The sequence below is a fragment of the Hemiscyllium ocellatum genome, chromosome 1 (assembly GCF_020745735.1).
Source record: "Hemiscyllium ocellatum isolate sHemOce1 chromosome 1, sHemOce1.pat.X.cur, whole genome shotgun sequence".
In the NCBI taxonomy this organism is placed as follows: domain Eukaryota; kingdom Metazoa; phylum Chordata; class Chondrichthyes; order Orectolobiformes; family Hemiscylliidae; genus Hemiscyllium; species Hemiscyllium ocellatum.
This window is the reverse complement of record NC_083401.1, coordinates 138,044,782-138,058,482: the sequence shown is the minus strand read 5'-3', so window position 1 is coordinate 138,058,482 and position 13,701 is coordinate 138,044,782. Positions and strand designations below refer to the sequence as shown.

The following is a 13,701-nucleotide window of genomic DNA, read 5'->3' as shown; positions in this document are numbered from 1 at the left end:
GGAGTGCCTTGTATCTTCCATCCATCTCCATCAAACAGCCTCAGTAGTTGCCTTGTGCAAGATAAGAACTACCCATTCAAAATGACATTGCTCTCCTCAGTGAAGACCCTCCCACAGAGGAAGGGGAAAGGTACAACTGGAGACAAACCAAGAGGTAAAAGCAATGACTGCAGATGCTGGAAACCAGATTCTGGATCAGTGGTGCTGGAAGAGCACAGCAGTTCATGCAGCATCCAAGGATTAGCAAAATCGACGTTTCGGGCAAAAGCCCATCATCAGAAATAAAGGCAATGAGCCTGAAGCGTGGAGAGATAAGCTAGAGGAGGGTGGGGATAGGGAGAAAGTAGCATAGAGTGCAATGGGTGAGTGGGGGAGGGGATGAAGGTGATAGGTCAGGGAGGAGAGGGTGGAGTGGATAGGTGAAAAAGGAGCTAGGCAGGTAGGACAAGTCATGGGGACAGCGTTGAGTTGGAAATCAAAACAACCAAAGCAACAAATGAGTAAATGATTGGCTTGCTCAAGTCTGGATTCCACTGCATTGATAGATTTGGACCCTCCTTGCAAAATGCCCCAGCAAATGTCTCCAACATTGTGTAGTCTCTTGTGGCCTTTGCAACATTGCACTATAAAAAGGACTGGAGTCAGCACTAAAGGTAGATGGAAAGTGTCCAGCATCCTCAAAATTGGAGGATGATAATGTGAAGGAAGTGAAGGAGCTCACCAATTAGTAAATTAGGTCCCACTCAGCATATTTATCCTGTCATTCCAGTCAGACATAAGTCTGAAAATTCTATCTAATGTGTTAAAGCACTTCATGAATATTCATTTGATGAACATCTCCAAAAATACAGTTTATGACTGCCACCTTCTGTTCAACTAGGCCAATTTGTATGATGTGTAAGGATCTCCATGCTGTCAATGAAAATACACAATCGGTCTATTGCTCTTTAAATTCCATCAATTGATCTTGACACCTGGGACTTTCATAACCCAAAACAGTTTTAAGAATGGACCAAGACTCAAACATGAAAAAGCCACAGGGATCACCTGACCCACATTGACCCAGATCAACCAAGGTCATGACAGTCTGAGTTGAAGTTAATATGTTCACAACGACAATGAAACTATTCCACTAGACCCCATGGGAAATGTGAACAGATTCTCAGCTCCTATCTGACTTCTTTTTTTGAGAATTTTCACCTTTTATAGAACATAGAACAGTACAGCACAGAACAGGCCCTTCAGCCCACGATGTTGTGCCGACCATTGATCCTCATGTATGCACCCTCAAATTTCTGTGACCATATGCCTGTCCGCAGTCTCTTAAATGTCCCCAATGACCTTGCTTCCACAACTGCTGCTGGCAACACATTCCATGCTCTCACAACTCTCTGTGTAAAGAACCCGTCTCTGACATCCCCTCTATACTTTCCTCTAACCAGCTTAAAACTATGACCCCTCGTGTTAACCATTTCTGCCCTGGGAAATAGTCTCTGGCTATCGACTCTATCTATGCGTCTCATTATCTTGTATACCTCAATTAGGTCCCCTCTCTTCCTTCTTTTCTCCAATGAAAAAAGTCAGAACTCAGTCAACCTCGCCTCATAAGATAAGCCCTCCAGTCCAGGCAGCATCCTGGTAAACCTCCTCTGAACCCTCTCCAAAGCATCCACATCTTTCCTATAATGGGGCGACCAGAACTGGATGCAGTATTCCAAGTGCAGTCTAACCAAAGTTTTATAGAGCTGCAACAAGATCTCATGACTCTTAAACTCAATCCCCCTTTTGGAGGTGAAGCCTCACCTGTAATTATGAAATCTGAAAATATAACTTAAGAAAACATGGAATATACAAGCAAGCTAATGAATTTTGTTTTAGGAAAGGAGACGGAATTAACGAGACAGAGTTCATCACAAGTTGAGAAGACTCTCTCCCTCAGTTGCGCCCCCCCCACCCCCCCATCTCCCTCCCTCTATCTCTCTGTCTGTCTGTCTGTCTCTCTCTCTCTCTCTCTCTCTCTCTCGCGAGAGAGAGAGAGAGAGTGTAACCATATCAGAAATAGGAGCAGGAGTAGGCCATTCAGTCCCACCATCCTTCTCCACTCTTCAATATGATCATGACTGACCTGCCTCAAGGTTCACTTCCTCTTTTATGCCAATTCAGCATAGCTGCCAATTCCTTGATATTTCTCTTTAAATGTTTTCAGTGATCTTGCCTCCACAACTCTTTGAGTTAGATAATTCCATACATTTATTACGCTCTGTGCATCTCAATTTTAAATGAATTTTCCCTCAGTCTGTGAGTACTTCTCCCAGTTCAAGATACATCCACTAGTAAAACCAAACTGCAATATCTATTCTGTCAAGCCTCTCAGAATTGGGCATGTTTCAATAAGATCACCCCTCAATTTTCTACCTCAGACAAATAAAGGCCTAATCGGTTCAACCATTCTTGATTAGTCAAACCTTTCATCCCAGGGATCAGCCTATTGAATTTCTTTTGAACTGTGTGCAATGCCAGTACATCCTTTTCTGTAAAATACGGGGACTAAAACTGTACACAGTATTCCAAGGTATCTTTTCAAGGCAAGTTAGGCTGAAACAATCCCATTTGTAAACGCATTGACATCACAGGGATGAAGCCCACAGGTAAAACTATTTAAGAATTGGCCAAAGGGAATATTAAAATGCTACCAATGGAGGCATAGTACTGTGGTAATCTGAAGTAAATATATCTGATACTGTTTTTATTTTGCATTGGTATTAGATAAACTAACAATAGAATTGTGAAATGCAGCAAAACAGAAATTGCTGGATAAACTCAACATGTCTAGCAGCAGCATCACTGAACTAAAAATATTAACTCTGTTTTTGTCCCTCCATAGATGCTGCCAGTCCTGCTAAGTTTCTCCAGCAATTTCTATTTTTGGATAATTCAGAACGCCACCATCTGCAGTTCTTTGTTTTATTTTCCTGGAATCAGGAATATTGTTTTGTGACACAATTTCCTTCGGTGGCTAATCCTCAGAAACGCAATTGGTATAGCCTAAGAGAACCACTGCAGATTATGTCAGAGGTTTTATTGTGATTAAAGAAGATTGAATCAGGCAGGCAAAAGGATACCCAACAGGTCCACTCAGTTTTCCACTTTTAACTGCTCACTTCACAAGTGACAGAAGGTTAGCTGCATATAAAAGTTTCCCACCACTGCAATTCAACTCTCATAATTCCACGGCAGAAATCTTGAATCTGTCCTCAAATGACACCAAATGCAAACTGTTAGGAATAGAGTTACATAATGTTCACATTTGTCACTCGTGCAGAGTAAATCAATTAGAAGCATCTGTCATAACAGTAACATATGTTAATCTGATGTTAGTAATGATACTAATTGTGTGCAAACACTGTTTGTGATATTACGTTAACTTATCACTCCTTTATTCTAGTCCATATATTAGCTGATGTACTATATCTCATATACCTGCACAACTGAACTAACAATAAAATCTTCTATCAGTTCTTCTTTTAATTGGTTACAGAATGTCATTTATGTATTTCAGGTGTCTGTCAGTTGATGAACAAAATTGGTGAAAACGTTGACAAAATCAATGCCTTTAATAAAAACGATGAACAGTTTCTGGAAGCATTTGCCATTTTTTGCGGTTTGGGAATACAGAACACTCAGATGTACGAAGCTGTTGAAATGGCCATGGCAAAACAAATTGTGACACTTGAAGTAAGTGATGAATAAGGATAGTTTTTAATTTTCACCACAGGCTGCTAAATTCCAGATTGCGGATCAGCACACCATTATGCACCTCATTTGACTTTCCTCGCCCTCGTCCTTTGTAGTTGAGTAGTCCTTATGAAGAATTAGCTTTCATCCCAGAGGTGTACCACTAGCAGTTATCTACCAGTTTCTGCATGCTGCACATGGGAAACCTGAATCTCAGACTTTAGATATAATAGTGAGTATCTCCACTACTGCTAATTCCTGTTTCTGAATCCCACATCTCATTTGCATGGGAACATAATTGGAGCAGTCCCTAATTTGTGCTGGCATGGATCCCAACCATTTAAAAGAACAACAAATTTCAATAAAATCAGATTTTGGAGTCCCTAGAGATTTTGGGGTCCCTAGGACGTGGAGATTAGACCAGGTAAGAGAAAGTCTTTTCTTAGTTCATTTCTTTTGGATAGATAAGGAATGTCTTTGCAGAAATACAATACCACTTTGGATCCTGTTCCAGGACACCTCTGGAGGAGGTAAATTGACCTTGGGAGCCATTGGACCCATAAGGGATCCATTAAGATTGTTAAATCAGGCATTTTAACATTTGTTCATTGGATGTGTGTTGGCTGGGCCAGCACTTTTTGCCAATCTGTAATTGCTCTGGAGAAAGAGATGGTGAGTTGTAATCCTGCACTATCACATCCAACAAATGTGAAGGAATGCTGATATAGTTTCAAGTCAGGATGGTGAGTGGGAGAGTAACTTGCCGATGATGATGTTCCAATATATCTACTGCCCTTGTCCTTCTAGATGGTAGAAATCACATGTTTGGAAAGCACTGATAGAGGAATCTTGATGAGTTATTGCAGTGCAGTAAATGATGCACATTGCTGCCACTGTGTGTCGTGGTGAAGAGAGTGAATGTTGAAGGTGGTGGATGAGATGTCAGTCCAACAGAATGTTTGGTCCTGGATGGTGTCAAGCCATTTGGTTGTTGCTGGGATTGCAACTGGGAAGTGCAGAGTATTCCATCACACTCCTGATAGCGGCCTTGCAGATAGTGGACAGGCTTTTGGAAAAGGAGATGAGTAACTCACTGCAGAATTCCTAGCCTCTGACCCTGCTTTAATGCCCTCCGTATTTATGTGGCTGACTCAATTCAGTTTCTGGTCAATAGAAACAGATTGTTAAGAGTGGGAAACTCAGCAATGGTAATGCCATTTAACGGGAAGGGAAGATGGTTGGATTCTCTCTCCTTGGAGATTGTCATTGCCTAGTGCTTGTGGGACTTGTCAGTGCAAGCCAGAATTTTGTCCAAATCTTTCTGAACACAAGCCACTTATATATCTGAAGTGTAACAAACACTGCTGAATATTTTGCAAACATTAGTGAACAATACTGGCACCTAGCCAACAATTTGCAAAATTGCCTAGCTGTACACATCAAGCAGGACAACTCCAATTTGGCTAAAACCTGCCCTGGTAGTCTACTCTTGAGCATCAGTAAAGTGATGGAAGGTGTCATCAACAGTGATATCAAGCAATACTTGCTTAGCAATAACCTTTTGGCTCCCACAAAAGCCATTGGTTAAATGCCTTTAGACCGCTGCTTGGAGGAGGAGAAGAAGCAATGTTTCTCTGAGCTGAATGATTCAAAGCTGCAAACTGGCTGGAACCTGTCCAACACATTCTGTCTGCCACATTCACAATGACACCTGACCCCTCACATTTGCCCCTTTGACCAACAATGCACAGTGAATGCCAGATTCCCACTGAAGCCTGCAAATAGAGCCAGTGAAGCAATTGCTCTATCACCATCCTCGACATGCCTTTCTGTCAAGATTCTTAATCCTCAAAGCTTTCCTGTATTATTTTTCAAAAGCAAGTTACTTTGTAGCTTTCTTAACAAGCTGAATAAGTCATTTTTGATCAGCTTTCCAGAAGCAAGGGGCTAACTCTTAAGGAGAAAATTCTTTAATCAGAAAGTAGTTAAAGTGTAGAATTCACTACTGAAAGAATCATTGATGCAGTTTTCATTGATGTATTTAGGGGAGAGTTCGATAGATTCAAGAAACAGAAGAATATATTAATAGATATGGATAAAGCAGGGCAGAAAGAATCTCATGTTGAGTATAAATGCAGATCAGTCGGGCCAAATGACCTGTTCATCTGTACTGTAAACTCTATGAAATTCTACACAGCACATACAGTTTATCCTCCCACCATGTGTTTTTTTTATTCTCTACCTCTGACCTGTGTGCACCACTATTGCCAAATAAACTGCAGACATTCTCCATTCCAACATGAGTCAGATATGGTCCTCAGAGGATTTTAATGTGCTTAGTCCAGATATGTAGCCCACAGTAAAACTTTATAAATAATGGCGCAGGCAGGTATGGATTTCCTCTTTGGTGTCATTTTATAATTGTATATTGTAGAAAAATATTTCTAAGCTATCTGTCATTATTAAATTGAAGATCCAAGCTTTGGTGTTGTGACAACTATTGCAGGCACTTTTTTTTCTTCAAATGTCATGTAGGGAAATCTGTCAGTTTAGTGCCATTTCTGGAGGTGTGAACTTCATAAGAACAAGAGTAACTTTCAAGCAATGCAGAACACTGCTGTATCCAGGAAATTGGAAATTGTTCCAAATGTCTTTTGATATTTTTTCAGGTCCTTTCATATCATGCATCTGCCACTGAAAATGAAACTGAGGCGCTTCAGGTAACAGCGGTAAAAAAACTTTTCATTTCATATTTTGCTCATAATTTATGTTGTTCAGCTTTCAATTTTAATCATTACCATGTGTGCCCACACACATCTAGTAACTTGCAATGTCAGAGCAAGGAGATGGCATCATTGCACTGTTACAGAATTTGCCAAAGGTGATAGCTTCTGTCTCTCCAATGTCTAACTGAAGAAAATTGCTCCTTATCTAACATGATGCAAAGACGGTAGAAGAGTTAAAGCATGAGCTGCTAAGATAGAGCTGGATGTTATTGGTGTATTTGTAGATTTCAGTAAAAGTGAGTGAGTATATGGTGACATTTGAGAAGGTTGAACTGACGTCAAAGGAAGTTTGATAATCAATATTCAGCGCTCAAAGCTGCTTCCTTAGCTCTAGGTAGGAAATGGGTTCTTCATAGTACATTTGCTGAGAAATTGCTTTCCACACTTCAAAATTTTGTTGAACATATTGGAGGTTTGATCTTTTAGTCCTTTTGCAAATTAGATTGGCCCTCAACTGTCAAACAGTATGGCCAGTAACAACAGCAGCAGCAGGAGGCCAGTGGTCACAGGCCTATAGCTAGACCCGAGTAAGGGCAGTACCAGATAAGGGATCAACAGAGAGATATGACTTGCTGGAGGCACTAGCTCAACACAGGCTCCATAGCAGCAGCTGAGCTTTCCCGATGTGTCTGAACATCAGTGTCATAAGAGGTTCAGGATGCCATGTTAGACTGTGGTCTTTCGTTACCAATCAAAATCACTGCAATTTTCAAATGTTTTGCCTTTGGACCTCTCCAGGCCTGTGTTGCAGTCATATACAGTGTCTGCTCATCAAAGATCCACAATGCATGAAGCTGATGACAGTTGGGTTGCTTGTCAGAGTCAGCAATTTGTGAACTACTTCCACGGCGATGATAGTCCGAGTGGACATTTTGGCTGAAGCTGGTTCCCACAGCTGCACAAGCTTGGCTCTGCATAAGCAGCAACACCCCTCCCCCTCCCCCCCCCAGAACTAACAATCAAATGCAAAGCTCTCACATCTATAAATGTGATGTTCGTGTGCAACAATAAAATGATATTTATGTTGTAAGATTCTCAGGCTTCTTTCATCTTGCAGCAATCTAAGTTCCCAGATGTCTTTGGGCCCAGAAATAGATCCAAAGGGATGGCTGCTAAGCAACAAGGAATACTCCCTTTGAACATGGCTCATGAGAAAGCTGATATCTAATTGTTGCAATAAATATCATATCACATTAAATATGTGGTTTGAAACATGCTGAAAGTGACTTTCAGATTTCTGGTCAGATCTGGATTTACTATCAATATGTACCAGTTAGAATCTCTAGATTGCTTGTGGTTTGCTATGCTCTGCATAGCACAGTGAAACTTGAACTTATGACTGAAAGAAGCCAGGAGTTCAGAACAATATTGGAAAATGCATAGAGAGAGAGAAGTAAGATGTGAAAGAGGAGGAAGAAGCAAGTGCTAAAGGCAATGCACTCTCAGTTGCTTGCATTGCTGCCGGGGTTATTCTTATGATTGAAAGCTTTATTTAGATTGCTTCAGTGAATGAATGAATCCAGGAAATACAATGGCCCCTCTTCTTCCCATCATTCCTTTCACTGCCCAATGCTTTTGACATAAAGTTGTCCTGCAATCACTAAGCACACTTCAACATATCCTCAGTCAGACCCATATCAATTCATGTCTTCACATCAAACAAATTAAAAGGCTACTTACCATCCAGCACCTGACAATGGATACAGTGAAAAAGAACTTTTTTTTTGTGAGGGAAATAAGCAATAGAAATTTATACAGAAAAACCTCCTATCCTCATGCATACCTCTAGAGGTGGAAGAAAAGAACAACGACAAAGCCTTACTCTCCTTTTCCTATTATTCCTGTATAGTATAACCTTTATGGCTTCAGTGGGGAGATGATGCAGACTGCTCAGAGCCCTGCTCTGTCTGCTACAAAGTCTGAAGTTCTCCAGGTTTTGGAGCTCATGAAAGCACCAAAAAACTACTTACCCTGGCCCATGTTGTGTCAGGTTCAGCATTCAGGAAGTGAAGCAATATATGAGCTACAGACTGAGAGGTCGACTGTGGGTCAGAAGTGAAAACACATTGAAAGGAATCCTCACAGACATCACTAGGTAAGGTGGTGCTTTGGAGAACTGGTACAGGCACTATGGACCAAACCATCTCATTTTACACTGAAAACGTTGTGTCATTGGTGCTCAATTCACCATCATTCTTTTCATGGCTCAGTTGGAGTTGATCTTTACCATTGTGCTGGAGAAATTTAAGATACAGATGAATATGGCACTGCAAAAGCCAAGGTATCTGCCAATCTATTAAGATGAAGGATATGGTGACATCCAGAGTTTGCATGACATCAGTCATGACAGGTATGGACTTAAAATATTTCAGAAACATTTCCAACTTCATCTCGCTGATGGAACTTGATTCTGTATTAATTGGTATCTAATGATGAGGAACTGCTTATCATACCAGGACTATGGAAAAGGAGGAGTAAAGCTTTGTAATTGATCACATTAATGTTTAGGAACGTGTTGTTAAATTTCCCTTTTTCTTCAAATTAACCAGATTGCATTAATTTGGATCACATTCTCATAACACTTCTTCTTGCTGTAAGATTGAGCAATAATTCCCATCATCTAAAATATTGGAGAAGACCCTGGAATTTTCCAATATCCAAAATACTGGACAAAATCCTGGACTCAGGCTCCAAACGCAAAACAGCACCAGAATGATTTCTCTCTGGGACTGTTGTTAAGCCTGGAATTTCTAAGAGAACAATCAATCAAACCTAACTCTCGATACTGAAATTAACTTTTACACTTCAGGCTACACAGCCCAGACAGTATGGGGCCTACAGATACACTGAACATTCAACTTTGATCAAAATCTATTCACAGAGGTATTGGTCATTCAAGTTTAATCAAAATACATTCACGCATACTCTTAACAATTGGGAAACCAATTGACTTCAAAAGGAACATCAGTAACTCAATTGAAAACATAGATTTGGCATGAAGATAGGGGTGCCATAATCAGTATAATTGCAGGTCACAATCTCACCTGAGAAAGCCTTTCAAAGAGCTATCTTCAGAAGAAGAGTTCCAACAACTTATTCCACTGGTTATTTCCAAGAGCTACCTCCAGAAGGGGGATCCCCACAGCAATTCCAAGAGATACCGACACAGGCCTGTTCTGAACCAGAGGAACCAACAACAACCGACCATGACCAGCAGACCCAAGAACTGGCAAACTCTGAAAACCACTGACTTGACCGGTATCACAAAGCCTCAGACACATCCTGTGGTGAAAACCAGGCTTGCAAAACAAGCAGAACATAAGGAAAGTCAAGTACTCACTGGATAGATCCACTACGCACCTTACCGCATCAGCAGACTCAACCTAAATATGGCAAGCAGGATAAGCCAACTGTACTTCAAAATCACGTTTTCCTCAGTAGTGAGCTGAAACTGCTGAGACCCCAAAGTTCTGACCTAGCTAGCAGGGAGGGGAAGGCAGGTGGTGACAGTGCATAGGGACTCCAAGATAGGAATTCTGATTAAAGTATCTGTAATTAGGTTTTAGGTTCTGATAGTGTTTGATCTAGCTAGTAGTGTATTAATAGTGTTACTGTCCTCTGTTTAGTCAATTGTGTCAATTTCCCTGCGTTTACCTGTATCTTTTATACTACACTTACCATTTCTTTGTATTGTAAATAACACAGAAATTCTTTTTCCCTGAAACACCTGTCTATTGTCTTCTTCACTTTACAATCCCTGAGTAAGTCCAGCATCTACAACCAGGGATGTGGGAGTGATTCGAACCATCTAAAATTACTGAGTGCAAACCCTACATTATCTGCTTGGTGTCAATTTGTTTTTCAGCTGCTTGTTGAAAAATATGAAGAAATAAATTCAGAGAGCTCAATTTCTGGATGTGTAATGAACGGACAGTTTGTTGCAGGACTGCTTTGCATTATAGGGAAGTGGACAGGGAGTGGGATATGACAGTTACTTTCATTCAGAGGAAATGACTAGCTGATCCTTAAAGCTATTACAATACCCGGGGCATCCAAGCAACAAAGTGGCTAACTGATATGGTGCTGATATCACATCTTCATTTTCCTCTTCATGCTTCTCTTTCTGTCCAGTTGGATCACCAGCTAAGTGGAGAGTGCCTTCTTCCTCCACTTCTAGCCCTCACAGCCACATTCCATTGTACAGAATATAGCACCCAATTAGAGACCGCACTCATGAGTAATGAGGAGTGCATCCCAGTGCATCATGAACATGTATACAATGACCCTTGTGGTTTACACATATTTTCCATTTATTGATGAAATTCCTGAGTGTGACATCACTATATTTAGACATGGTATCCTTTGTTGGATATCAGCCACCCCTTAAGATTACTTGTTATTAATAGGTCAAGATTTAATTTGCCATAATAGGAAGCCTCATGACATCTCCCAGATAATCCAACTCAAACTTGCCTGGAATATTCTTTGTCCATAAACACTGCTAGACCCGATGAGCTTTTCCACTATTTTATGTTTTGCTGTCTGTGAGCTTGGTTACATGGATAGTGTCTCCAGTTGTCTCAGTGCCTCTGCTGCTACCAAGACCATTATCTACTCTCAGTTGCCAAGAGAGTGGCTTTTGTTTCTGTAGATGCTGATGGTCTGACTTCGAATCTAATCTTAAAGCAGCTGTGGCATCAGCCAACCTGATGTTCTCCATGTGAAGACCTCCAAGGTATAGAATTAAGTTTCTCACAACAGCTCCTGTTACCCAGTCTTTTTCTAAGAGTAGACTAACAAAGCAACAGTGAACACTGAGCTGAAATTAATTTTCGGATTTCTGACATCAATCTCACCCCTGATACTGTGGCAGCCTGAAGCCGTTAAATCCAATAAGTGCATGAAAATGACTTTAAATGTGGCTCATTTAAATGTTAGAATTAGCAACCTAACTCTCTAGAAGGATTTAGATTTGTATGTCTAAACTTGCCTCCATTTAAACTGATGCGGGCGTGTTGGGGATGAGCTGAGTTCAGGTTTCCAATTCCTGCTGTTGTAATCTACTCTCTGCATCTGCTTGACAAAGTAAAACTGCTCACCTCCACTTTAATATGTCTCATTTACAACATGTAACCTGCCTTCGTTCAATCATCACTTACAAATTAGAAATGACCAATGAAGTGGAAAAAAATCCAGTAAATTTTTAAATAGAAATCATTAACATGTTTTATCATATTCACTATTTTTCAGGCCATGGCTGTCCCTTCTGCTCATTCACTGAAGCTGCTAGATTTTAGCTTCAGTGATTTTGACTTGACTGAAGTCGAAACAACGCTGGCTACCATCCGAATGTTCATAGATCTGAATTTTTTACAGAATTTCCAGATGAAATATGAGGTAAAGTGGGGTTTGTGGAATCTATAACAATCGCAAGTTATTAATCCTATAAACTTAAACTACACCTGAGTAACCTTTATGAAAGCCAACATATGCTTCAATATTTTTATCTGGTAAGTGAAAATTATACAAGGAAATTTGTAAGCTATCTGTAAGAATAATAGGGTGGTTATGGTAGGGGATTTTAACTTTCCAAACATAGACTGGGACTGCCATAGTGTTATGGGTTTAGATGAAGAAGAATTTGTTAAGTGTGTACAAGAAAATTTTCTGATTCAGTATGTGGATGTACCTAACAGAGAAGGTGCAAAATTTGACCTACTCTTAGGACTTTGGGGCAGTATGGTGGCTCAATGGTTAGCATTGCTGCCTCACAGCACTAGGGATCCGGGTTCAATTCCCGCCTCAGCAACTGTCTGTGTGGAGTTTGCACATTCTCCCAATGTCTGTGGGGGTTTCCTCCGGGTGCTCTCGTTTCCTCCCACAGTCCAAAGATGTGCAGGTTAGGTAAATTAGCCATGTTAAATTGCTTGTAGTGTTAGGTGCATTAGTCAGGGGTAAATGTAAGGGAATAGGTCTGAATTGCTCTTCAGAGGGTCGGTGTAGACTTGTTGGGCCGAAGGGCCTGTTTCCACACTGTAGGGAATCTAATCTAATCTAAATAAGGCAGGGCAGGTGATTAGGGTGTCAGTGGGGGAACACTTTGGGGCCAGTGACCATAATTCTATGAGATTTAAAATAGTGATGGAAAAGGATAGACCAGATCTAAAAGTTGAAGTTTTAAATTGGAGAAAGGCCAATTTTAACGGTATTAGGCAAGAACTTTCAAAAGCTGATCGAGGGCAGATGTTCACTGTTAAAGGGACAGCTAGAAAATGGGAAGCCTTCAGAAATGAGATAACAAGAATCCAGAGAAAGTATATTCCTTTTAGGGTGAAAGGAAAGGCTGGTAGCTATAGGGAATGCTGGATGACTAAAGAAATTGAGGGTTTGGTTAAGAAAAAGAAGGAAGCATATGTCAAGTAAAGACAGGATAGATGGAGTGAATCCTTAGAAGAGTATAAAAGCAGTAGGAGTATACTTAAGAGGGAAACCAGGAGGGTAAGTAGGGGACAGGAGATAGCTTTAGCAAATAGAATTAAGGAGAATCCAAAGGATTTTTACAAATACATTAAGGACAAAAGGGTAACTAGGGAGAGAATAGGGCTCCACAAAGATCAGCAAGGCGGCCTTTGTGTGGAGCCACAGAAAATGGGGGAGATACTAAATAAGTATTTTGCATCAGTATTTACTGTGGAAAAGGATATGGAAGCTATAGACTGTAGGGAAATAGATGGTGACATCTTGAAAAATGTCTATATTACAGAGAAGAAGTGCTGGATGTCTTGAAACGCACAAAGGTGGATAAATCCCCAGGACCTGATCAGCGTATTGAGTACAGGAGTTGGGAGGTTATGTTGCGGCTGTATAAGACATTGATTAGGCTACTGTTGGAAATTTGTGTGCAATTCTGGTCTCCTTGCTATCAGAAAGATATTGTGAAACTTGAAAGTGTTCAGAAACAATTTACAAGGATGTTGACAGGGTTGGAGGATTTGAGCTACAGGGAGTGGCTATTCAGGATGGGGCTGTTTTCCCTGGAGGGGTGACCTTACAGATGTTTTCAAAATCATGAGGGGCATGGATAGGATAAATAGATATAGTCTTTTCCCTGGGGTGGGGGAGAACTAAAGGGCATAGATTTAGGGTGAGAGGGGAAAGATATAAAAGAGACCTAAGGGGC

At 40.7% G+C, this 13,701-nt stretch overlaps 1 protein-coding gene across 4 annotated transcripts in view; it reads left to right on the top strand.

The window, feature by feature from the left end:
* pde5ab (phosphodiesterase 5A, cGMP-specific, b) overlaps positions 1 to 13,701 on the top strand; it is a 175,523-nt gene that overhangs the window by 133,942 nt on the left and 27,880 nt on the right. For 2 of the 4 annotated variants that reach the window (XM_060832412.1, XM_060832422.1), the window contains exons 10-12: positions 3,560 to 3,735; positions 6,405 to 6,464; positions 11,772 to 11,918. In XM_060832412.1, coding sequence (XP_060688395.1) covers positions 3,560 to 3,735; positions 6,405 to 6,464; positions 11,772 to 11,918 — 383 coding nt within the window. The remainder of the gene's footprint in view (positions 1 to 3,559; positions 3,736 to 6,404; positions 6,465 to 11,771; positions 11,919 to 13,701) is intronic. The other 2 variants (XM_060832403.1, XM_060832430.1) reach the window with 1 other exon arrangement.